Source organism: Halichoerus grypus, chromosome 4 (genome assembly GCF_964656455.1).
Source record: "Halichoerus grypus chromosome 4, mHalGry1.hap1.1, whole genome shotgun sequence".
In the NCBI taxonomy this organism is placed as follows: Eukaryota; Metazoa; Chordata; class Mammalia; order Carnivora; family Phocidae; genus Halichoerus; species Halichoerus grypus.
Genome location: NC_135715.1, coordinates 106,462,939 through 106,487,715, shown reverse-complemented (window position 1 = coordinate 106,487,715; position 24,777 = coordinate 106,462,939). Strand labels below are relative to the sequence as shown.

The 24,777-nt window shown below is 33.4% G+C and overlaps 1 protein-coding gene across 1 annotated transcript in view; it reads left to right on the top strand.

The window, feature by feature from the left end:
* LRP1B (LDL receptor related protein 1B) overlaps window positions 1-24,777 on the top strand; it is a 1,832,840-nt gene that overhangs the window by 1,743,425 nt on the left and 64,638 nt on the right. Inside the window, exons 80-83 of the mRNA XM_078070743.1 lie at window positions 5,780-5,896; window positions 7,493-7,666; window positions 9,292-9,417; window positions 14,672-14,836. Of these exons, the coding sequence (XP_077926869.1) occupies window positions 5,780-5,896; window positions 7,493-7,666; window positions 9,292-9,417; window positions 14,672-14,836 (582 nt within the window). The remainder of the gene's footprint in view (window positions 1-5,779; window positions 5,897-7,492; window positions 7,667-9,291; window positions 9,418-14,671; window positions 14,837-24,777) is intronic.

Below are 24,777 nucleotides of genomic sequence, written 5' to 3'. Positions count from 1 at the left end.
GAACGAAGCAACAGAATTCAGTGTCACAATCGCTGAAGGAAGAGCTTCAACAGAAAGATGTAGACCTTATTGGGTATACTATAGTGACTTACACGGAAAAACATAAATTAGCAGAAAGAGCATAAGCCCTCCATTTATATAGGCTTGAGTTAAAACTGAGCAACCTGTATAAACTTTGGAGCATCAAATTTCTTATTTATAAAATATATATGATATATTTACCTTATAGAGAATTTGTAAAAATTTATTTACTTTTTGAAAGATTTTATTTATTTATTTGAGAGAGAGGGATAGAGCACAAGTGGAGGGTCAGAGGGAGAGAGAAGCAGATTCCCCACTAAATGGGGAACCCGACACCCCAGACCCTGGGATCATGACCTGAGCTAAAGACAGATGCTTAAACGACTGAGCCACCCAGGTGGCCCTGTAACAATTAATTTAAATCAGATGTTAAAACTAATATAAATTGATTAACATAATTCCTTTAATATCTAACAGGCTAAGAATAATTGTTAAAAACAATGTGCTATGTACAATGCTAAAGCCTCATATTATTCCATATAATGTCCACCATAACTCCCTAGCACTGATAATTATTTTTATTCACATTTTAAAATGTCATTTAGTATATTTTGTTAATTTGATTCATTTTCTCATTGTATATCAGTTAGAATTCTGCAAGATTTTTAAAAATCCACAAGCCACATATAAAAATCTATTACTTCACTTCATGCCTCCCTGCTTAATAAGTGACTTTCTTAATATTGGAAATGCTGGTTTTGTATTCCTAAGCAGGATTTTATTCCATCAGGCAAAACATCTCCCAATGTTATCTTTACAGTGATTAATAACTCCTGAGTATTGTCATGCTACATGTTATTGATATAAAAATGAGTCAGGAACAAATCTCATGCAAGCTTTAGGAAATAATAAATAATTTAGATTTCGTAAATAGCATATTACTAGAGCGTGATAATGAACAGCTGGAAATAAGTTAGTCATAGTTCTGCATCTGTATGTATATGTACATATTATATGTAGAGAGACATGTGTACTTATACATATGTATCCTTGAGATATCCTTCTATGGAAGTACATTCATTACTTCTGTCTTCCCAGAAACATGACTTGTTTGTACCTATTTTTTTTCTCTCTTTTTTCTTGGTATATGTTTATAAATATTTGCCCTGACACCAAGGTTATTATATTGAAATCAGTAACTATAATAACACTTCTGTTTCCCGCCAAGTGTAATATGTTATTCTTTACATTTTGGGTTCATTGGAAATGCTACCTTTCATGAATGAATATGTGCACAGAGATGCTGCACATTTGATTACACTCTGTACTTGAATAGGGTATAGATGATATCTGCGGGAATGAACAGCAATAGGAATAGATGTGAACTTATCTATCCCTTTATGTATCCCCTAAGTATTTCAAGGTTAGAATTGTACTATCCAGCTGAATAGTCAGTCTACCCATTTGCTAGCCTTATGTTTCCTCCCTACCAGCACTGCCATTACATACTTTCCAAAATCATGATGGGAATACGTCGATTCTCTGGGCTTTCATAGCACTCATTATCTCCATAGTTGATACTTCATCATCTACTGCTTTAATGATATAGTAGAACATGAACTCTTTAATGTATATTCTATGTATCCAATAAGACCACAAACAACTTAAATCAAAACCATTACCGGTATTCATATGTACATTGAAGAATATTATAGTGCCCATAATTGGTGTGGGCTTAAGAATAATTATGTACTGAATGAATGAAGAGATGAATGCCCACAATCTTTAACACTCTAACTCATGGTGCGGTTTTATAACTTCTTTTGACAAATGGCACACTTGTTTATTTTATTAGACACTATGTTAAAAACGAAAAGCATAATTTATCTTCTGATTCAGTCAATTGTCTGGTGGTTGAGTAGCATGCTCCATGAGATTAGGAACATGATCTATTTTGTTCTTTGCTACGTACCTAGTACCTTACAGTGTATAGTACAAGGGAAGTGTCTTGTGAATACATTTGGGTTAATGAATGATGTGTCAGGTAAGGACAATTTCCAGTTTCTCTCCAGTAAGAGAGCATGTAAGATTACGAGTTTGATTTAAATAACATATTATTTGATACCTAGAAGCTTACCAAATCCTGGCAATTTCTGAGAGATTAAAGAAGTACATATTGGCCCTGCACCATTTATAATTATTGATTGCAAATTCTTTTTTCCTTAGACAACAAAGGTCTCTAATTAAATGAAATTGATAAAACCCAGAGGATCATAGGGGAAGGGAGGGAAAAATAAAATAAGATGAAATCAGAGAGGGAAACAAACCCTAAGAGACTCTTAACTATAGGAAACAAACAGAGCTGCTGGAGGGGAGGTAGGTTGGGTGTGGGGTAACTGGGTGATGGGCCTTAAGGAAGGCATGTGATATAATGAGCACTGGGTGTTATATGCACTGAAATCTATCTCTGAAACTAATAATACACTATATGTTAACTAATTGAATTTAAATAAAACCAAATTAAAAAAAAACAAAAAAAAACCTTAGGACTGTTTTAGAACTCCTTGATGCATTTATTTTACTAACACTCAAATAAGGGTGTGTGTGTGTGTGTGTGTGTGTGTGTGTGTGTGTGTGTATGTATAACTTTAGTTTGGAATCTAAGACTGTAGGTAGGCAACCTGTCGCAAAAAAAAATACTTTTTTAAAAGATTTTATTTATTTATTTGAGAGAGAGAGGGAAAGCACAGAGGGAGAGTGAAAGGGAGAAGCAGACTCCCCGCTGAGCAGGGAGCCTGAAGTGGGGCTCGATCCCAGGACCCTGAAATCATGATCTGAGTCAAAGGCAGATGCTTAACCAACTAAGCCACCCAGGCGCCCCTCAAAAAATACTTCTAACAATTTTTTAAAAATAAATTTGACATAGCGGTAAATACTTTCAGTTTTTGGACCCTTTTTATCACCTTTTAAATCAAGAATAGGGTAGTGCACACTTGCTGGTTAATACTACCTTACAAATCTTGGCTTTCCTTTAACACAGAATGTATATAATCTTTTTCTCTATTTCTGAAAATACAGTGATTTTAATTTATTACTCTCTCCAAGTGTTCTCTCTTAAAAACCATATTGATATTATGGTCATTTCTCATAAGATTTTGCTTTAACATTTTCTTTTTCTTTCCTTCCTTTTCTTTTCTTTTTTCTTTTCTTTTCTTTTCTTTTCTTTTCTTTTCTTTTCTTTTCTCTCTCTCTCTTTTTTTTTAAGACCATAGTGGAAATTGGAGGACTAGTGGGAGGATCTTGGAAATTTTCAGAGTTCAACTAAAGTGAGATTCAAAAAATCCCTAAAATGTAATAATAGCCTTGATATCATGGGAGATGTTAAATAAATGACAATATGACTAGGGTCATTATCATACATTCCTAAAACTTAGTGAGCCTGTGTCTTTATCTTTTAAAAGCCGTCCAAATTGTGATTCCATAATGCTTGATTAGCACAAATGGCACTTTATTTTAAATTTTCTGTACTTACACAGACTTGGTTCCAAATATGCATCATTCCCAGTTCAGCTAAAAATGACTTTCTTGGGAATTGATTTTTTTTTCCATTTTATTATTGGTACTTTATTAAAGACAAAAAGGAGATGTGATATTTTAAAGATAGAAATGAATTTCTTCTTTCATATAAACTTCACTCTCATCTCTATAACAAGAAAAGTTAGTTGATTCCTTTATTAACTTTTTAATTTAAAAGACTATCTCTTTTATTAAAGGGCTTAAGGAAAAATCAAAATCATCGATTTGTGGATTTTTTGGAATATAAACTCCACTCATCTGAAAGCTTTGTTATATAATTTTTATCTAGCTGTAATTCCATCCAATAGTAAAATATGTGACCAGAGCTGATAAAGATGGGTATGTCTTAGACAAGCCTAGACTAATAAGGCAATATATGAAACTTTTGAGAACTTTTTTACTGCTGCTGAATCTAAAGCAACAATATTGGTAATGAGACTGTATGACACACCCTTTGTTTTCTTTTAACAAATTTAATATCCAAATGTAAAGACCAATTTTGGAGACAGCTTATTTTAATCTACTTCTTTATTATATTACATCTGTGAAAGAGAAAGGAAAGTGTTTCCAACCCTGCTTAGACAACTGTTTTGAAATATAATGGAGGGCAGCAAGAAACTGGTTCATTTTATGTTTCATGTTACCAGTAATTATACATGAAGAAGCAAAATCATAACTCCCAACATGACTCCAAATAGCAAATTAATCATTGAGCAGAAACTAGTAAAACATGGGCCACTCGTTTTCATTGTTAAGTCATTTTCAGAGACTGATTGGGCATAGTACATCTTTATATTTTACTTGAGGAGCGATTTTTTTATTTAGTTTGATTACATTTGGGCTAGATCTACATACTTAACTAAAAAATGATTCTTAAACGACCTTCACTGTGAGTTGGGTTTTTTTGTGTGTTTTGTTTTTCATTCTGATTGTTAAATCCTGGACCCACCTACACAGGAATCCAATTAGCACAAATTCAGAAACACTTCCCAATCAGTTGCCTTGCCATGGAGGTGTATCTGTTATTTTATTTTATTTTATTTTGTTATGTTAGTCACCATACAGTACATCATTAGTTTTTGATGTAGTGTTCCATGATTCATTGCTTGCGTATAACACCCTGTGCTCCATGCAATACGTGCCCTCATTGAACGTTCCAGTTGGGAAAGCTATTTAACTTTCAGCTGCCAAAAGTATTTTAATTTCATCATACTGTTTTTATTATGTAATACATCATATATAAAGACTAGCTATGTCACAAAAATTAGACATCTACAGCAGTGAAGACTTACTGTAGAATTCATGTGTTGTAGATCTTACAAGATATCTTTTATGTCAATGATATTTTTGTGAGAAGATACTGTCTAGACTCCAATCACATTATGAAATTAAAAACTAAAAAATTGAATAAGTAGAAAAACATGATTTTTTTTACCACATCTTATTTTAGCCCATTGTTATTCACTAACAGGTAACTGATGATAAAAAATAAAGACAAGCAGTCCCGGAGAAAATTAATGATTAGAGTGAAAAATTTAAGCACAACTAGAACCTTAATTAAAGAATTTGCCATTCATTCTTCCCTACTATAAACATCAATCTTTAGTCAATTTAGACTTCAGCATGCACACAGGTGGCTCACAACACCATAGTCCAATTCCAAATGGGCGAAAATGTCTTATGAGTAAGCTTTTTATATTCTGAGATATGTACCTTTATGAAGATACTCAAAATATAACTAATTACACTGAATTATTTTAAATAAAGGTTGGATAAATTATTTAAATGATGAATTAATTCTGTATGTACTATAAACATAAAAACTAAAATATCATGGAAAAGTATTTTAGAAAATAGCTATAGTTAAGAGACCAGTAAGTGTGGAGAGGAAGGATATTTAGGGTAGCTTTTCCTATGTGAAGTAAAGTTTTTACCACAGCTTATTAAATTCTATGTAAGCTATAAATATGTATTGCACATAAGGAGTAATTATTTCATTATTTTTCTAATTTTTTACTGTACCATGATGTAGACTGGGTAATTTCTTTGATACTTGAAGAAAAACTATCAATCATAATTATACATTAAGAAGCAGAAACATAATTTTAATTAATTTCAACTTTATTTTTGTTGTTGTTTTTATTTTGTTGTTTATTTTTGTCCTCATGTATTGATATTGCAGGTCTGGCTGTGGATCATTTTAGTGAACGAATATACTGGGCTGACCTTGAGCTTTCTGTTATTGGCAGTGTTCTGTATGATGGCTCTGATTCAGTAATCTCTGTCAGTAGCAAACAAGGTTTGTGAAGTGCTTTTGTTTCATCTTTTAATTATTATTGAGAGTGTTGAGTAATGGTACGTAAGTATAAATATGAAAGCTTCACATTCTGAATTTCCTCAAATTCTTTTTCCTTCCAACTTGTTGCTCTTACTAGAGATTATAATTTTCATTCCTACTAGAATAACGAAAGGCCAGGCCAGAATTTCCTTAGCATAGAACGAACATGGCCCATTGCTTCCCAGATTCAGAAAATATTCATCCTGTTCCTTCTGTAGATATTACATTCTGAGCTGAGCACTTCAGGTAGTCAAGATTAGTGCCTCTGAACACAAGTTTTATTTCAAACTGCAGTGATAGCAAACAGAAATGAATTACTGTATATAATAAAACATCATTGTAGCAATTGTACAGCCAAGTGAAAAGCAGTGTGTAAAAATAACTTACCTCTACCTCCAGTGAGTGCAGAGCCTACCTGTGCTCGCCTTCCGTGGTGCCCTTTTGTGTCCCCACCTCTATGCCCATCTCCTGTTTTTTGTTCTCAGTCTCTACCGTCCGTACCTCACACTTGCTTTGCCTGCAACCTCAGTTCTTTCTGCTGAATCTAATTTCTTTCCCTTCGGTGCTTCCTGCCCTTCCCGACCACAACCTCTTCGTTTATTAACCACAAATTCTTTATAATATGTACTTGAAGTTTTTATATTTACATATTATAAATACTGAATATAGCTTTGCTTCTTGTTTTTTAACAGAAGCAGAGGAGTTAAAAGAAAAATAATTAAAGTGAACTTTCATTGTGCCTTTACCCAACGTGTGTTTTTTGTATAATGACCCAAATGGCAAAAAAAAAATTACACATTGCTATAACAATAAAGTTAACCTGTTTCAGATTAAGTACATTGAAGAAACATATATAAATTTAAAAAAGCACTTTATGTTTTACAATCTCTAGATAATAACTAAACTATAAATGTTGTCATTTTGCATGTTATACATTTCAATGTCCAGGGTTAGATTAATTATTCTTATCATAAAAATCTCTTAACATAAGTTATTTCTTAAAATGTGAAAAACGATAGCCTCTATTATTGTTAGCCAAACTAGTCGTATGCAACATTACCATTTGCTAGTTTGTTTTCTTTATCCCATTTCTAAAAGAGACAATGGTAATGCCTTTTTTTCTGTTCTTTTTGTCATTCAGGCCATCTAATTTGATCATTAACTTGATCTAGAACACAAATTCAGAATTTTGTGAACTGCCTGTCTGTGTGCAATGGGTAAATCTGGCCTGTAGCTTTCTTTTGTCTGAAAACTATGCAGCAGATCACTCTGGATACAGTAAGCCCCCAGCAAATGCTTTGTGGTGGAGCAGATGGTTAAAGTGATGATGGAAACGTTTTTTATGTTGTAGGTGATATGTTTAGTATTTCACGTATTCCTACTGCAAAGAAATTAATTCTAACAACTTTACAGCTACAATTAAAAATATTATAATTCTGAAAGTTTTTTTAAACAACAGTGGTAAGACTTTCTACATGATCTCGAATAAACCTGGTTTTAAGTCCGAGCACCTATTTACATTGCAACTTTTATAACTCCACTTTTTAAAAATTCTAGGCTTGTTACATCCACATAGGATTGATGTCTTTGAAGATTATATATATGGAGCAGGATCTAAAAATGGTGTATTTCGAGTACAAAAATTTGGCCATGGTTCAGTAGAATACCTAGCTTTAGATATTGATAAAACAAAAGGTGTTTTGATATCTCATCGCTATAAACAACTAGACTGTAAGTATATTTTATATTGTTTTTGACAAAAGACAGTATTTTAAAGTATTTTAACTATTTCAATGTCTTAATGCTGTGAGTTAAGTAACTTTAATGTTGCTATTACTAGATTTTTTTTATCACCAAAGTCAAGATGTAAATCATGCAAAAGTTAATTTTGCATTTGATTGTGTTTTCTTGGAATTAGAATTGACTTGGTTACAAAAAAAAGTCTCATTCTGTTTTTCAATAAAACCTGTGAGTCTATACATAAACCATGCAAGTATTGAAGTTCATCATTAGCCATTTGGACTCTTGTTACTGATAACAAGTAACAATCATAGCATCAACATTCCATCTTTAAAAGCAACTGAGGAGTACTGTTTTCAAGGGCTATATTTTCTCTGTTTATGATTTTTATTGTTACTTTCCCTACTAGAAAGGAATAAATTATTGATGCAATTCTCTTGAAAGATCTGTTTCAAACACAACTATCAAAAATATTGAAGAACAAAGTAAAAAAACAATGTGACTGAAATTCTAATGATCTGTCTTTATGTATGAGTTTACGCTTCAAGAAACTTTAAGATTTATTGATAATTTTTTATGGCAAATAAAAAGAGACTTAACCTCATTTGGTGCAATTTTCTGGAAAGGTAACAATTGATATTTATCCAAATCAGTTTTGGAAACAGATTAAAACTACAGATAGTCCCCTAGGAACTTCTGGAAATCCTATCCAAACTTTTGTTGCTCTTTACCAATGATCTGACACATTTAGTTCCAAGGTTAATATGAGGACACACTATCATCCTCTAGTTGTGTTTGATTCTTATTCATAGTCAAATATTACCACCTTCATAAAAACTACATAAATAAATAAAACTTTGCCCTGAATATAATAGGTGTTTGAGTGGTGGTTCTAACTGAGTCAAAGCCATTCTCACAGTTACCATTTCACTACCTAGGTGCCATTTCTGTTTCATTCTAAGGACAGATTCACTAAGGAGAGTCGCGGAGCAGTTATGACTGCAGAGGATGCTAATTGGGTAGAAATTTAGACAAAAATAAACGTGGCAGACATTTACATGCACACAAACTGCAACCTGATGGAAAGGAAACCATGTTAAATCTAGTTTTTAGAAAAAAAGAGTCCTCTCTTTTGTTTGTGTCTCGAACAGACAAATACATACGGATTTTAAGCCTTTGTAAATACAAGGGGAAGTTGTTTCTGCCTGTTCAACAGTTCTGAAACTACCTGAAATGAGGTGTAGGTCCCCCAAAGACTTCAGTTGGCTTTACTTTTTTTACATAAACCCAAACTTTACTTCGGTATCCCAGACCAACTCTTTTACCAAAAAGAAGTCAGATGGAAGAGTGACAAAGTATATGTTTGAATAATTCCTTCTCTCTTGTGGGAAGTGTAAATCAGGATAAAGTTCCTGTTAATGATGGGTGTTGGGTAAGAATTTCTCTTTACCTATAAATGAGAACGGTAACATTGAAATAAGATATACCCAGTAGAGATTTGATATGATTTCTTTTCAATGTTGCTAATGCATCCTTTCACCTTGTTGAATTTTATATTTCTGAAAACTATTGTACTTATAGTCATGCATTTCTTTGTTTCCTTTTGTTTTAATCAGTGCCCAATCCATGCTTGGACTTAGTATGTGAATTCCTGTGTTTGCTGAATCCTTTTGGAGCCACCTGTGTGTGCCCAGAAGGCAAATATTTGATTAATGGTACTTGCAGTGATGACAGCCTATTAGGTAGGTAAACGTCATTATTCTGTAAATAATGAATTAATTTGTATGATAAATTTTCACACCTCTTGAAACTGAACAAAATTAGCTACACAATCGTCAATACAGTTGCCTTGATATCATTGGTTTTTGAATGTCTGCATAAACTATTCTCTCTGATGATGACTTCCTAATTGATTTATTCTACATTTATTCACAGAGCTGCACTGAACACTTACTATGCATTTAAGACTAGATTAAGACCTTTGAAGTCGCACACCAAATCAAGATACTTTTATATAGCTCTTTATCAGTGAAGATAATGGTATTTCTGAGGATGCCATTTCCTTACATGTTTAAACCCAACCTTAAAATCCCGTATTCATTCATCAAGTTCATAGTGAACAACTTTCTTGCACCAAATACTAGTTTCAAGACTGAGGATAAGGGGCTCCTGGGTGGCTTGCTTAAGCTGGTTAAGCGGCTGCCTTCAGCTCAGGTCATGATCCCAGGGTCCTGGGATCGAGCCCCGCATCGGGCTCCCTGCTCAGCGGAGAGCCTGCTTCTCCCTCTCTCTCTGCCTACCACTCTGCCTATTTGTGCTCTCTCTCTGTCAAATAAATAAATAAATAAAATCTTTTTTTTTTTAAAAAAAGAAATAAACAGGATAAGAAACTAAGTTGTACTTTCTTCTGCATAAAATTTGATTCACAATACATACTACTAAATAAATATTTTGAGGGCTTCTGAGCAAAACGTAGCAGTAATTTAGAAGCTAAAGACTAATTTAGAAACAAAACTGACAAGATTGCTTCACTCGTAGAGCTCATATTTTAGAAGCGACATTAACATTGAACAAACATTTAAAAAAGTAAAACGTTATTTCAGATGCTTATTATAAGTATTAAATAGCAGAAAGTCAAAAAATAAAATAATGAAAATCAAAAACCAAAATAGTACAATGAGAAAAGACAAAAAAGAGACATCTCTCAATTATCCAGGTAGACTGATGAGAAGTTCCCTCATAATCAAGACATTAGCCATAATGGAAAAACAAATTACTATTAAGCGAAAATAAAATCAGCACTTACTAAATTTTATGACACAGACAAAAACACAGTGCTGTAAAATCCCTTGAGGATCACAACATTTTTCCAGTGAGATACACTTAGGATCTCTTCACAGCAGGACTTTCTACCCGTTGTATTTTTCTCTGTTAGAATGAACTCCTCACATGAAGACTGTGTCTTTGCCCTCAGTCAGCCTCTCCACCCCCTTATCATTTTCTCATTGTTCTCTACTGGGAGTTATAGGCAATCTGAAGACTTCTACCTTTCCAAGACTCTAGTAGGTGTCTAAAACTATCATAGCTCCTTCATTTAATATATATTCTTTAAGCATTGGATATGCAAAGCTGAAAAGTTTGCAAAGATGATATGATGAATGACATAAACACCAATAGATATTTGTGTGGATAGTGATACATGGCCCAGAAGAGACAAGAGTTAAAACCATTAGAAGAATTCAGATGATCATCCAATTAGAGAATTGATTACAATTTTCTATAGAATATGACCCTAGGACAAGGTCTGCCGAAACAGAGGGGATTCAGATTAAGTGGGAATGAGGGATCAGAACCCTGAGACAGAGGAACTGAAAAGGTGTGAAAATAAGGCATGTAAAGAAAATAGTGAGTCATTTATTTGAGTTAGTCTGTGGCATGTGTGAAACAGTGTTGGGGGTGACGAGGTTAGAAATTTCTTAACAGAGAGCTAATTGTGAATCATGATTGGTATTTGGGATGAGTCCTTTAGTGCCAGTTCTTGAAAAGGTAGCTCTCACTGGCACTAGAATGCACCCTTTCTCTTTATTGATTATCTTTCCAACCAGAGTAGCTGTGATCTCAACTGTGATGATCAAATAGGAGAATTAAATGGACATTTTCAAATGTTATTAGGCACATTTTTTACTAGCTGCTCTGACATGTTCATGTAGGTAAACTATGTTTGGCCACATATTCTCCTTAACCTCTCAGAAAGAGATTCTTTAAAATAACAGTCTTTCCCTGTAGAAGATATGCCACATTTTTATTAGTTCCACACACACTCATAACCAGTGATCTCCCAGGTGCCCCTCTGCCCCTATGTACTGTGTCTACTTATACTATTGTTTGGGTGGAAGAGACCCCTGAGAGACAGATGAGAACTCTGCACAGAAGTATTCTACTAATGCCACCAATGTGACTTTTCCATTGACTCTGATGTTGTCAGTGTTGTCTTTATGGTCAAGTTGCCTACAGTTTTTGTTGTTTTTGCATTATAACCAGACATTAATATCTCTTCTACATAACTCTCCCTTTTTTCTTCTTTGCTTAGTATAAATGATTTATCTAAAACTCAGATTAATTTATCCCATAATCCCAGCAAATACACAGGAAGAAGTTGGCCTGGGGTGGATCTGAGGCAGAGTTTTGGTTTAGGCCAAGATCTATCAATTAACTAATTTGGCCCTGTCCTCCCTTAGTCTCAGTTTCTTTTGTGTAAAATTAGATTAACAATAAATATCACTACTACTTGTAATAATAATAATAAATATTTTGAAGGCTTATGAACAAGGCATAATGTAAGTATATGTATATTATTGTATTTAATTCCCCCAAATCCCCAATAATATGATCATTGCCCCCGTTTTCTCGGATTAGAAAATTGAAGCAAGGCTCAATTGATTGTCTAACATTACTTAATAATGGTGGTCCCCCAAGGTGAACCTGGGCATTCTACACTCTTCACCATCCCCTAGTACACCCCAGTGCCTCTACAGCACCCGTATCACCCACGTCCAGAGTCACTGAAAAGAGCAGAAATGACATAGATAAACTGCCTAGCACAATGCTTTGCAAAAAGTAGACACACAGCACTGTAAGATAAATCTATCATTAAGTAAGCCAGCAAATGAAATAGTTTTTTTGCTATATTAATTCATCAAATTTTATAGTTTTATGTTTGAAATGAGAAAGCATTTTTTTCTAAGTGTACACTTATCCGAGATCTAAAACTTTTTTTTAATTTAAATTCAATTAGCCCACATCATAATGTTCAATGATACATTAGTTGCATATAACACTCAGTGCTCATCACATCACGTGCCCTCCTTAAACTTTGTGAGAAATTTCAGTTTTACTATTTCAGATTTGACTGGAAGGCATGATTATAGAAACCTCCTAAAAGTTCATTTTTTTAATTTAAAAGAAAGTCTTATATTTTAAATAATCAGAGTGTTAAAAAATATTCACATTGGCCGCTATGCATATGAGCCTTGGTAGCAGACAGTTTGGACCACCTCAGTGAGGAATATAAATAAATAGATTTCAGAATTACTGATTGGTGTAGATAAATGCCAATTAATTTTTTCCTGACATTAACATTTGATATAGCCAAGTTTTTCTGCTCTTTATAATTACTTGCCTTTCTCTAGCTGCTATTGTTAAATGATGAGACACTGAATATTTTTAATCTTCATGTAAGAAATTTGAAATTCAAATGTTACTCATTCTTGGAGAAGTATTCACCTGCTCTTTCCTATAGTTGATTATAATTGCTGGAACTTGGCTTCTGGGGGTGATTTAGTTATTGACAAAAGCAGCCTTCCTTTTCATTATAGAACTATTACAGTTAGGTTTTGAAACTCCACTTCTATTTCATCAAGCAGTGTTATATTTTAAAATTTCTGGTGCCTGATGAGGCACATTACAGAAGTGCACGTGTCCTAACACTAGAGATTTTGAATATCTATGTAGTTTACATAGAACATTTACAGATGAAAATGAACTCCCCCACAATAATCTTAACTGTGATCATAATGCCTTAAATATTTATCTTCACTGTTTACATTCACAACTCCAATCAGGGATATTTTATGCTGAATGAATTAGAAATGCTTGGTTGAATTTTAAACTAAGGCAGTATATATTTCCATTCTAGATCTTTCTTGAGAATTCAACCTCTGTGTTCAACTCTTTGCTTTGCAATGAGGCAAGTCTCAGAATTGCCTGGTACTGCTGATAAATAGTCTCTATTTATGATAGTGGATGTGATATTTGAGTCATTTTTTTTTTTTATTTGAAGTCACTGAGGCTCTTTAAAGTGCTCTTGTGATTATTGCAGTGATATATTAAAGCTTCTGCTATTTTGGGGCCAATGGATCTTGAATAAAGAATACAGGCTGTTTTGATTTTACCTTACTTTGATATAAAAGAGGCATGGCTTTAGTAGAAGGCATATTCTAGAACAGAATGCTTCTTACAATATTCTCAATCATTTGTGTTCTATTGGGCATCATATCCTGCCCTAAGTAAAGCAGTATTTCTAATGGAGTAAGGTCATGTCAACACACATAACCTGAAAAATTATTCAAACCAATTCTTATCATAAATAAGGCTCATCTTATTTTTAAAAATAATTTTGCAACCCCAAGGAATAACCATCCTTTTCTTATCCTCAGCCAAAATGTATTAAGTAGACAGATTGTGCCTAAATATTTTCCATATGAAAATTTTACATATGGAAATGTTTCTGACACTGTTTTATCAACATCTTGTACCAAACCTAAGTGACTTTTAGTTTTGAGTTGTTTATACATAGTTAATAAGGATGTATATCAAAGAATGTATTTTCATTTAAATGTTTTTCTATACTGTAAGTTATATGTGTGTTTACATATATATATCTGGTATATATTCATATTCCATTAAATATTCCATATCTGATATATATATATATACTATATATACACAATATATGCATAAATCCAATATATATATACTATATATATACACACTATATATACTATATATACACTATACATTTATCTTACATATTTCAGTTTGGTTTAATATCAAATAGTCCTAAAATATGCCATGTTTGCTTATGTCATAAAGAAAATGTATTGATTGGAAAATATTTCATTTTTAGGAAGCTTCAGTTGGTTTTGTTATTTAATGCTTTAATAAATACAAGAAATGGTTAATAATTCTTTAAGCCTAAAGAAGAATAAAAATTAAGTATTTGTATTCCCCATTCAACAGTGGTTAAAATTGATTTCTCTGTTTTCAGATAGTATTTATAGTATTTTGCTTCTTCTACTTTTATATTAGGGGTATTTATTTGAGGAATTTTATGAAAAAAGAGTAAATCTGAATATTTAATTTTTGTAAATGTGAATTGTTCTTATTCTACCATCCAATGAATAGCCTGCTAATTTGTACATTTCTTCTTATAACCAGATGATTCATGCAAATTGACTTGTGAAAATGGAGGAAGATGCATTTTAAATGAGAAGGGTGACTTGAGGTGTCACTGTTGGCCTAGTTATTCAGGAGACAGGTGTGAAGTCAATCACTGTAGCAACTACTGCCGAAATGGAGGCACCTGTATAGCATCAGCTCTGGGTAAGTATTTGAATTTCATTGTGCGTTCAAGTAATTTACGCTTTTCCTTACATGTGAAAAATATAAAGAGGATACTTAATATTAGAAATTTAATTCCTGGTATCTTTATAAAAAATAAATTAACACAAATTAAATTTAATTATTAATTCAACATAATAGTATTTGTTCCAAGCTCAGTATATTGAAGTTCAAGTCACAAAATCTAACAATAGTAATGATCCTTATCCTGTGTTGAGTGCGTACCATGTGACAGGGCTCAGTGCTTACAGGTATTCTGATGCTGGCTTAGAATGATTAAGTAAAATCAGTTTTATAAGCTTTATAGGTGTGATTCCAAAATCTGTTCTTTTTTATTTTTATTTCTTTTATTTTGACATTTCATGGTTGAGCTTTTTAAAAAATATTTATCTAAATTCCAGTTAGTTAACATTCAGGTGTACAATATAGTGATTCAGCACCTCCATACAACACCCAGTGCTTATCACAAGTGCACTTCTTAATGCCCATCACCGATTTAACCAATCCTTCCCCACCCATCTCCCTCTGGTAACCATCAGTTTGTTCTCTATAGTTAAGAGTCTGTTTCTTGGCTTGACTCGCTCTCTTTTTTTTCCTCCTTTGCTCATTTATTTTGTTTCTTAAATTCCACATACAGGATCATATGGTATTTGTCTTTCTCTGACTGACTTATTTCACTTAGCATAATAGTCTCTGGCTCCGTCCATGTTGTAGCAAATGACAAGATTTTGTTCTTTTTTATGGCTGAGTAATATTCCATTATATTATATATAGATATAGATATAGATATAGATATATAGATACCACAACTTCTTTGATTTGGGCTGTTTCCATAATATGGCTCTTATAGATAATGCTTCTATTAACATCAGGGTGCATCTGTCCCTTTAAAGTAGTATTTTGTATTCTTTGGGTAAATACCTAGTAGTTCAACTGCTGGATCATAGGGTGGTTCTATTTTTAACTTCTTGAGGAACCTCCATACTATTTTTCCGAGTGGCTGCACCAGTTTGCATTCCCCCCCGACAGTGCAAGAGGGTCCCCCTTTCTCCACATCCTCGCCAACACTTGTTTCCTGACTTGTTAATTTTAGCCGTTCTGACAGGTGTGAGGTGGTACCTGTAGTTTTGATTTGCGTTTCCCTGTTGATCAGTGATGCTGAGCATCTTTTCATGTGTCTGTGGGCCAGCTGTGTATATTCTTTGGAAAAATGTCTATCCATGTCTTCTGCACATTTTTTAATTGGATTATTCTTTTTTGGATGTTGAGTTTTCTAAGTTCTTTATATATTTTGGATACTATCTCTTTCTCAGATATGTCATTTGCAAATATCTTCTCCCATTCCGTTGGTTGCCTTCTAGTTTTGTTGATTGTTTCCTTCACTGTGCAGAAGCTTTTCATTTTGATGAAGTCCCAACAGTGTACTTTTGCTTTTGTTTTCCTTGTCTCAGGAGACATATCTAGAAAGAAGATGCTATGGTCAATGTCAAATAGGTTATTGCCTATGTTCTCCTCTAGGATTTTTACGGTTTCCTGTCTCACATTTAGGTCTTTAATCCATTTTGAATTTATTTTCCTGTGTGGTGTAAGAAAGTGGTCCAGTTTGGTTCTTTTGCATGTCCTTTTTTAATTGAACAGTTAGCCTAATGCTAAACCTCATTTGCTATTGAAAATTAAATTAAGTTAAATTTTAAAATTAAGTTAAATATAAATACACTATATCAGTACATCTGATAGCATCATAATTCCTATCTAAAATCATAACTACTTTGTTGGCATTGCAATATAGTGTATAATATGCTTTGAAAATATCAGGTTACTACATATTAAGATATACTTGAAATTCTTATTAATTTATGCAATAGCTCTGTTTATAAAAAGTGTTTGCTACAGTGCATAAGTGAATATTAAAATGTATTTTTCTACTTAGTGCTATTATATTTAAAATATGTTCCCACAGGAAAAATTAACCCCAATGCATAATAAAAATATAATTTGTAAATTCCAAAATTCAGTGCAAAGGACACTATGCAACTATTAAAGTGCAATTTATGCACATTTAATTCTACTGCAATAAATGCAAATTTAGTGAAATGGAAAATTAATCCATATGATCTTCACATCCCCTACACGGTTAATTTCTGTCTTACTGGGAGTTCTCACTGCTTCTATTGCTTATGCTATTCTTTGAAGTATTTAGCATAATGCTAACTGAAAGAGCCACATGAAGAAGCATTTTCAATGGAGTTCAGAGGAACCAAACTGTTTCTGATTTGCATTCTAATAGTAAAAGCATTACTATTTCTTTGAATTTGATAATTTTAAGTCTATAAATATTTTTGACTTATGATTAATTGATAATTAAGGTATTCTAGCTACTTAATAGAATTCTGAAAACATATGCAGCAAGTTGACTGAAATAAAAAGGCACTAGGTCTTACTATATATTTTCATTCTGCCTAAGAGCAGCTACTCCTTACAGTAGAGTATATTCTATTGTTGTGGGAGAAATTGTAGTACTGGGACCATGCAAATGAAAACTGAATGAATGTTTGGTAAAAGGGTATGACCTGTAATTGTATTTTAGTAACACAGATACCATTTCCTTTAGGGGAGAAGCTTTTCTTACACAAATGAGTCATTTAAGAATTTTATTATTTGATTGTTAATTTTCTCATTAAGATAATAAATTTTTGGGGGGTTACAGCCAGATGCTTTTCTTATATTTGCCTTTAGAAATATTTAAACGGAAAAGAGTTTGGTACTCCAAACTATAAATATCTTTTCAACCTGCAGTGGATCCACAAGGACAAATCTCTATGAAACACTGAATTTTCTGCCCTGTTAATGGATCCTGAACTATATGTGGATACAGCACAACTTTTAATGTTTTGTTCAAATCATTTGTCGAGATCTTGCTGTATTCTTAAAATCTATATCAATTTTATATTTGCACCCAGATAGATTATTAGATCTTGATTTACATAGATAACATGTTCAGAAAAAAATTATATTTCAAATTAGTAATATAAATGAGTCCTTATATGAATTTAACTTGAGATATGGCCATGTAGTTTATTGTCATAGAGCATCTAAATATTAATAATAATATCATATCCAATTAAGTCATCTACAAAGCATTTTTTACTTTTAAAAATATGGTTTTATAAAAACATTGTTTGGTTTTTATAGACTGTAAAACCTCATTATCTCCACACAAATGTTAATTTGTTAAACAAATCCCAGTGGGCAATTCATGGATTTATTCACTGTTGGTTTACTTACGGTTAAGCCTTTTGGCAAATTCCTATGTGGACACTCTATGACTAGGGTCTGGGGCAGCCTTAATTAAAATTTATAAGTTTATGACAGTTGTATAGAACTATAATAATTGAACAAAGGAAATGTCACCAGTTAATTAAAAGCACACATCTGAGAGGCATAATTAAAATTTTGCATTGAGTGTTTCCTCATTCCTTAAGTTTTTTTTATAATAGAGAAAACTAAAAATAAAATATATGAACTGTATTCATATAGGAAAGTACTACAAAATGAAATAGTTTGACATTGATTATATCGACAAGGGTGCATGTAGTTCATTTCTATGACCTGCTCATAGGAGGATATTAAGATAAAGTTTGCTTTGGGCAAAATAATGGAAATGAGAGTAAGCATTGAATTATTCAATCATTCTATTATAGAAAATAGAGAATAATTGAAGAATTTTTCTCATCATGAATATAATGAGGATATTTACGTGATTAACTCTATATATTTACAATTAATCTTCACTTTTATAAATATTTATTCTCTAAAGTATGTTGATGGGGCGCCTGGGTGGCTCAGATGGTTAAGTGTCTGCCTTCGGCTCAGGTCATGATCCCAGGGTCCTGGAATCGAGTCCCACATCGGGCTCCCTGCTCCTTGGGAGCCTGCTTCTCCCTCTGCCTCTCTCTCTCTGTCTCTGTCTCTCATGAATAAATAAATAAAATCTTAAAAAAAAAAAAGTATGTTGATACTGTTTGGTATTTTCCTTACTCTTAGAGTTCTGTTATTTAGACTTTTAATGTTCATATCAAAAAGAATCAAGGTTTTCTACACAGCTGATTTAGAGTAATAGAGCAAGAGAGTTTGTAAATTTGGGGCAATATACCCAAATACTCTCACACGTAAAGTTTGGAGTTATGCAGAAGGGAAGGCAACTTTTAATTTAGGGAGTTTGAAAGTGCAGAAAAGCAGGACTGCCTAGGTAAAGGAGTGACAGTGCAATTTTTTATAGTAGATAATACATTTGTATTGAATGTCTTAAGTGAAAATGTCTTAAGTGAAAGAAGAAAGCAGAAACTCTCACTGTAATTCTCCCTGTTACCATATCAATGGACTTTGGCAGTGAAAGGTTTTGTCCCCAGAACTAAAACAGAAAGTGGCCCCTGTTAAGGAAAGGAAACAAAAAAACAAAAAAAAACCCGATTCTTTTCATTACTTCTCACTGCAACAGAAAGGGCTTTTAAAATAATAAGTTGATGCTAAGACTTTTCTTTTTCATTCATTCAGGCTCTTTCTGCCCAGGACACTGCCCCAAATATGAGGGGGGCATATATGGCTGCCATCAAATATGATCAAATATGGCTGCCCTAAAAATGTTTGCTCAAAGGCAAAACTAGGAACTTTTGGATACCCTCAAAACATCATGGGACTAATGACAAAACGTAAATCCTGATGTCTCTCAAGTCCCATCTCTACCTAGGACATAAAGTACACAATCACCTAATTAACATCTTGATAAAGGGTGAACATGCATTCAAACTGCCCATCTTTGTTTTTCTTTCACTTTTTATTTAAATGAGAGCTGTTTTTAATTTAAATTAAGCTTGATGTCCTAGCTTCCTTAACATAGATACTGTTTATATTTAGGGAGTGCTAAAAGCTGGCTATTTGGTCCTACTTGCTTTTTGAGGATCTCAGAGAATATTTTGTTGAAAATATAAAATTATAAAAACATTAAATAGGGCATATAATTTTAACAAATAAGTGACATAGAAATACATAGCCATGACAAATCAAGTAGAAAAAAATACAGAAAGCAAAATGAGCAAATGGCAAAAGAAAGTCTCACACACACATGCACACAAACATACAAAAAGAGGAGAAAAGAGGAAAAAGAGGAAGGAGGATTTTGGAGAGGAGGAAGTGCAGCAGGAGCCCCGTCACACACAGATGAAACCAGCATCCTTCAATCACTATCAGAAGAAAATGTTCATGGTACAAATCTTGAGGCAAGCAATTTTGAAATACTCACCAAGAGTTTAAAAAGTTTCTGTGTCCTTTAAATAAAATTTTTAGAAACATATCCTAAGGATTACATAATGATAAAAACCAAAATATTTAGAAGTAAAGATGTTCATTATAGTGTTATTTGGAATATAAAATTGGAGATAGAAACCTGAATCCAACTAGTTAATATGTAAGATATAGCATATCTAAAAGATGAATGTTATATGATAAATACAACCAGACTTGTAGAATATAGGATAATATAGTAAAATAGTCACATTGTATTTTATTTTATTTTATTTTTATTGAAGTATAGTTGATACACAATGTTGTATTAGGTTCAGGTGGACAATTGAGTGATTTGACAGCTCTGTAAGTTATGCTATGCTCATCACAAGTGTAGCTACCATCTGTCACCATACAATGCTCTTACAGTATCATTGACTATATTCCCTGAGCTGGTACCTTTCATCCCCGTGGTTTATTCATTCCATAATTGATAGTCTGTACCTCCCACTCCCCTTCATCCATTTTGCCCATCCCCACTGCCTCCCCAGTGGCAGCCACCAGGTTGTTCTGTGTATTTATGGGTCAGTTCTTTATTGTTTGTTTTGTTTTTCAAATTCCATATATAAGTGGAATCATATGGAATTTGTCTTTTTTTTTTTTTAAAGATTTTATTTATTTACTTGACAGAAAGCACAGGCAGGGGGAGGGGCAGGCAGAGGGAGAAGCAGACTCCCCGCTGAACAGGGAGCCAGACATGGGCTCGATCCCAGGACCCTGGGATCATGACCTGAGCCTAAGGCAGATGCTTAACTGACTGAGCCACCCAGGCGTCCCGGAATTTGTCTTTATATACCAACACAACTACTAATAATAACACTACCAATTAAGTACTTGCTATGTGGCAGACATTGTGCCATGTGTTTTACCAGCACACAGTAGGCATTACTAGCACCATTTTACATAATGAGATGCAAAATGAGATCTAGTGAAGAAATGTAAGTTTTGCAAAGCCACATAATTAATAAATATCTAATAAGATTTGATTCCCAGGTCTGTCTGATACTAAAAAACAAATAATTTAACTTTGCACTAAATTTATTATTTAGTTCCTGTTAAATATTCTTATGAAATATTTCAGGATGACCCATTTTTACTGAGACTAGTTTTGGTATGTAAGGGCCATGTAAGACCAGCGAAATTTCAAGAACTCTGTGAGAATCCAAGGCATTTCCATTTTTCTTTTCTTTTCTTTTTTTTTTTTTTTAAAGATTTTATTTATTTATTTGAGAGAGAGAGAATGAGAGAGAGCACATGAGAGGGAGGAGGGTCAGAGGGAGAAGCAGACTCCCTGCCGAGCAGGGAGCCCGATGCGGGACTCGATCCCGGGACTCCAGGATCATGACCTGAGCCGAAGGCAGTCGCTTAACGAACTGAGCCACCCAGGCGCCCCATTTCCATTTTTCTTATGAGCAATACAATCTTTAGTTGTGTCAATGAATATTCCTCAATAATATGTATTATTGATTATAGATGATCAACACCTTTAGTTATATTTTCACCATATTTGACATTAGCTACTATTGATTATCCAGTTACATCTCAACATTTATTATTTATTTACCTTGTTGCATGAAAATTTGCTGGCACATTTTTGAAGATATGTGCAAAGAGTTTCCATTTGTCTATGAACAGAAGCAGATAAATTAATAATAAATTAATGGAGCAATTAAACTAAGCTCCATTTGTTGTATACAGCTAGTAAGGCACTTTGCTAAAATATAATGTCCAACTTAAATATGGAACAGACCTAGCACTGGGAGAACCTAGTCTTCAGAAATCACGTATGCTACCATACACGACACCAATGTTTCTGAGAAGAATTTTCTGTCTTGTGGGTCATGGGAGAGTTGAACCTACTGAGCAGGCAGAGACACACTGAGGCATACGACAAAGACTGAGAATGAAGGTCTGTCATTTTGGAAGGAGAATGAGCCCAGAGTCAGAAAATTGAGACTGAAGTATTTGGATAGAGAGACAATTGTTGAACCCATGAAATTGTATCACCAAAAAGAAGTTTAGAAGAATATATTTTAAGAGACAGAAAGAGAAAACACAAAGGCAACTGAAAAGGACAGTCAGAAAAAAAAGGAAATCAACAATGGTAGTGTCTTAGAAACCAAGCAGAGATAGAATTTTTTAGGAGTAGATGTGTAATAAATGTGTAATGAAAGATAAAAAATAAATTTCAAGAATAAAATGTGTAAAATTATGGAGAACATTTGAGGAGGAGGATGATTGAAAAGAAATCAGTGGATTTAGGGATTAAGAGATCAGAGATAAGCTTTTCAAGAGTACATAAATACACAGTAAAGAAAACACACATTAACCTCTCCAGCCCTAAACCTTTTTTACCACAAGGGAATCAGAATTGATTTATGTGAACAATACCTACGTATTGAGGGATCTGTCCTCTCTTCTGAAAAAGCAAAGAGAAGTAACAGATTAAGATACATTGTTTTGTATATTGAAAAAATAAAAACTGTAAACCCAGTAAAGGATTGGGATGTGACTTTATGATCAAAGATTTTGTCATATATTTGGTAGAACTGGAAGCTGTGCATGTAGACTCTTTCTTTAAAAAGCTCAAGTATATATCGAAATTTGAAGTTATACAAGTAAATGGACTTGATAAAAATACTAGGTGTGCTTTTTTTGTTTGTGTTTGTTGTGTGTTCTTTCTTTTTAGTGTAGAATTAAGCATGTTGAGAAAGTAAAGAGAGAAAAAGACCTATCCTTCAAAGTTAAAGATGCTGAAGTCTGAGACTTGATGGAGAATTTCTGCTTTATCCCATTGCTGCCATACAAATTCAAATTTAATTTTATCTTAAAAAAATAATGGAGACAAAATGTTTAATTTAAGACAATTTTCCAAAAGATTTTCTTAGAATGTTACATGTCTCTTTAGGACACAGTTACAAAGTGATAAATGGTGAATCTCAGTAGAAATAACAACAATAATAATACTAAACAATTAGAGCTAAAGTGTCACTGAGTGCCTTCTATGTGCCTAGTACCTTTAGAAATGCTTTGCATGTATAATCTCATTTACTTTATTTGATTCTACACAACAACCCCATATTATTATCCCCATTTTTTTGCATAGGGGGAAAGAAGCAGAGAAGTGGTGCCCATGGTCCCCCCACAGGTAATTGGCACAGATAGTCTATACCCAGGCAGTCTGACAACCCACACTTTAAAGGTCTGAATGCTATAGAAGGCGGACTGATTAGAGGCAACAAACTGATCCTCCCCCTCCTTCCTCCGGTTAATTGATGCTCTTCCTGATTATACTCCTCTTGTAGGCTGTCAACTCCCAAACTCCCTGGACGCTTCACTGCTATAAATCTATACCTTAGTCATCGTAACAGTATTGTTGCCTTTTCAAATGCCAAAATCAAATTGAGCTACCTAAAAAATCTTTATAAATAAATCCAATGCAACTTGTTAGGGTGCACCCAGAGAGATTCGTGAAAATATTAGATGGAGCCCATTATAAAATTCTGTGACAGGTGGTTCATTTCCCATCAGCAAACAAAAGATCTGCTGTATCAACACACAGTTTCAAGTTGGTAATGTTCCCCTGAATATGAAGATTTCTACTTGTCAAAAAGAAATCTTTTTAAAGGAAGAGAAAGAAGCCTTTTGAAAATAATTCAGCCAGAATCTAAATGATGTGAGGCATAGGCTGGTGCTGGGGAGAGGTGGGGGACAACCTGGTCACTCCGCCCTAGTTTCAAAACAGCTGTAGATGAGATAAAAGCATGGTGTCATTCTCCCAGGGACTGGGATAGTTTTCAAGTGCCTTAGTGGGTTGCATTTGTTTCTTTCAAACTTCTATCACTTCAATGTTTTTCACTCCTAATTTTAAAAAACCTGGAAAATAATGGAGAAAACATAAATCTATGGTGCTTAAGTCCTACCACCATATGGCACTTTTTGTGATTATTCTAATGCATTTTGATTTCTCCTGTACTTTCTGTTCTGTTTGTTTCACATTTAGCTCATGTTAATTTGTGTTCCTGTTTATATGTTCTATTTCTTTGTAAGGCATTCACTGTTTCTTGTTGATGAAGAGGAATTACTTCTTTTGTTTGGAGCTTTCGTTTTCCTTGGTAACTGTGTTCCAACAATTCTCTGTCCTCTTCATCTTCTACCACTATTCATTCTCTTGTTTGTGTCTTTGTTTTTCACCCATTATTGTTCCTGTGAAGATATTTTGTCTATATGTAAGCAACAACTAGAAAATTCACTACCATTATAAGAAAAATAATTAGCTAAAAGTTTTAAAGCCATTTTCTGGGAGTGGAAAACATGATGTGACTCAGCTTTTAATGTACGTAAAATTTACCTTGCTTCTCAACCTATTAATAGGCATTTATCTGCCGCCAAACTAATAACATTTATACATAAGTTATAAAGCAATGCTACTCACCATAAAAATGTATGTAACTTTGTTCATTGAGAAGCAATAGCTTCAACTATGTTTAAGTATGTGGAGAGCTTTCAAGGCAAAATAAATAAATAGGTTGTGGAACCTCAACTTATTTATTCCCTTGGAAATACAGGTGGATTTTATCTGG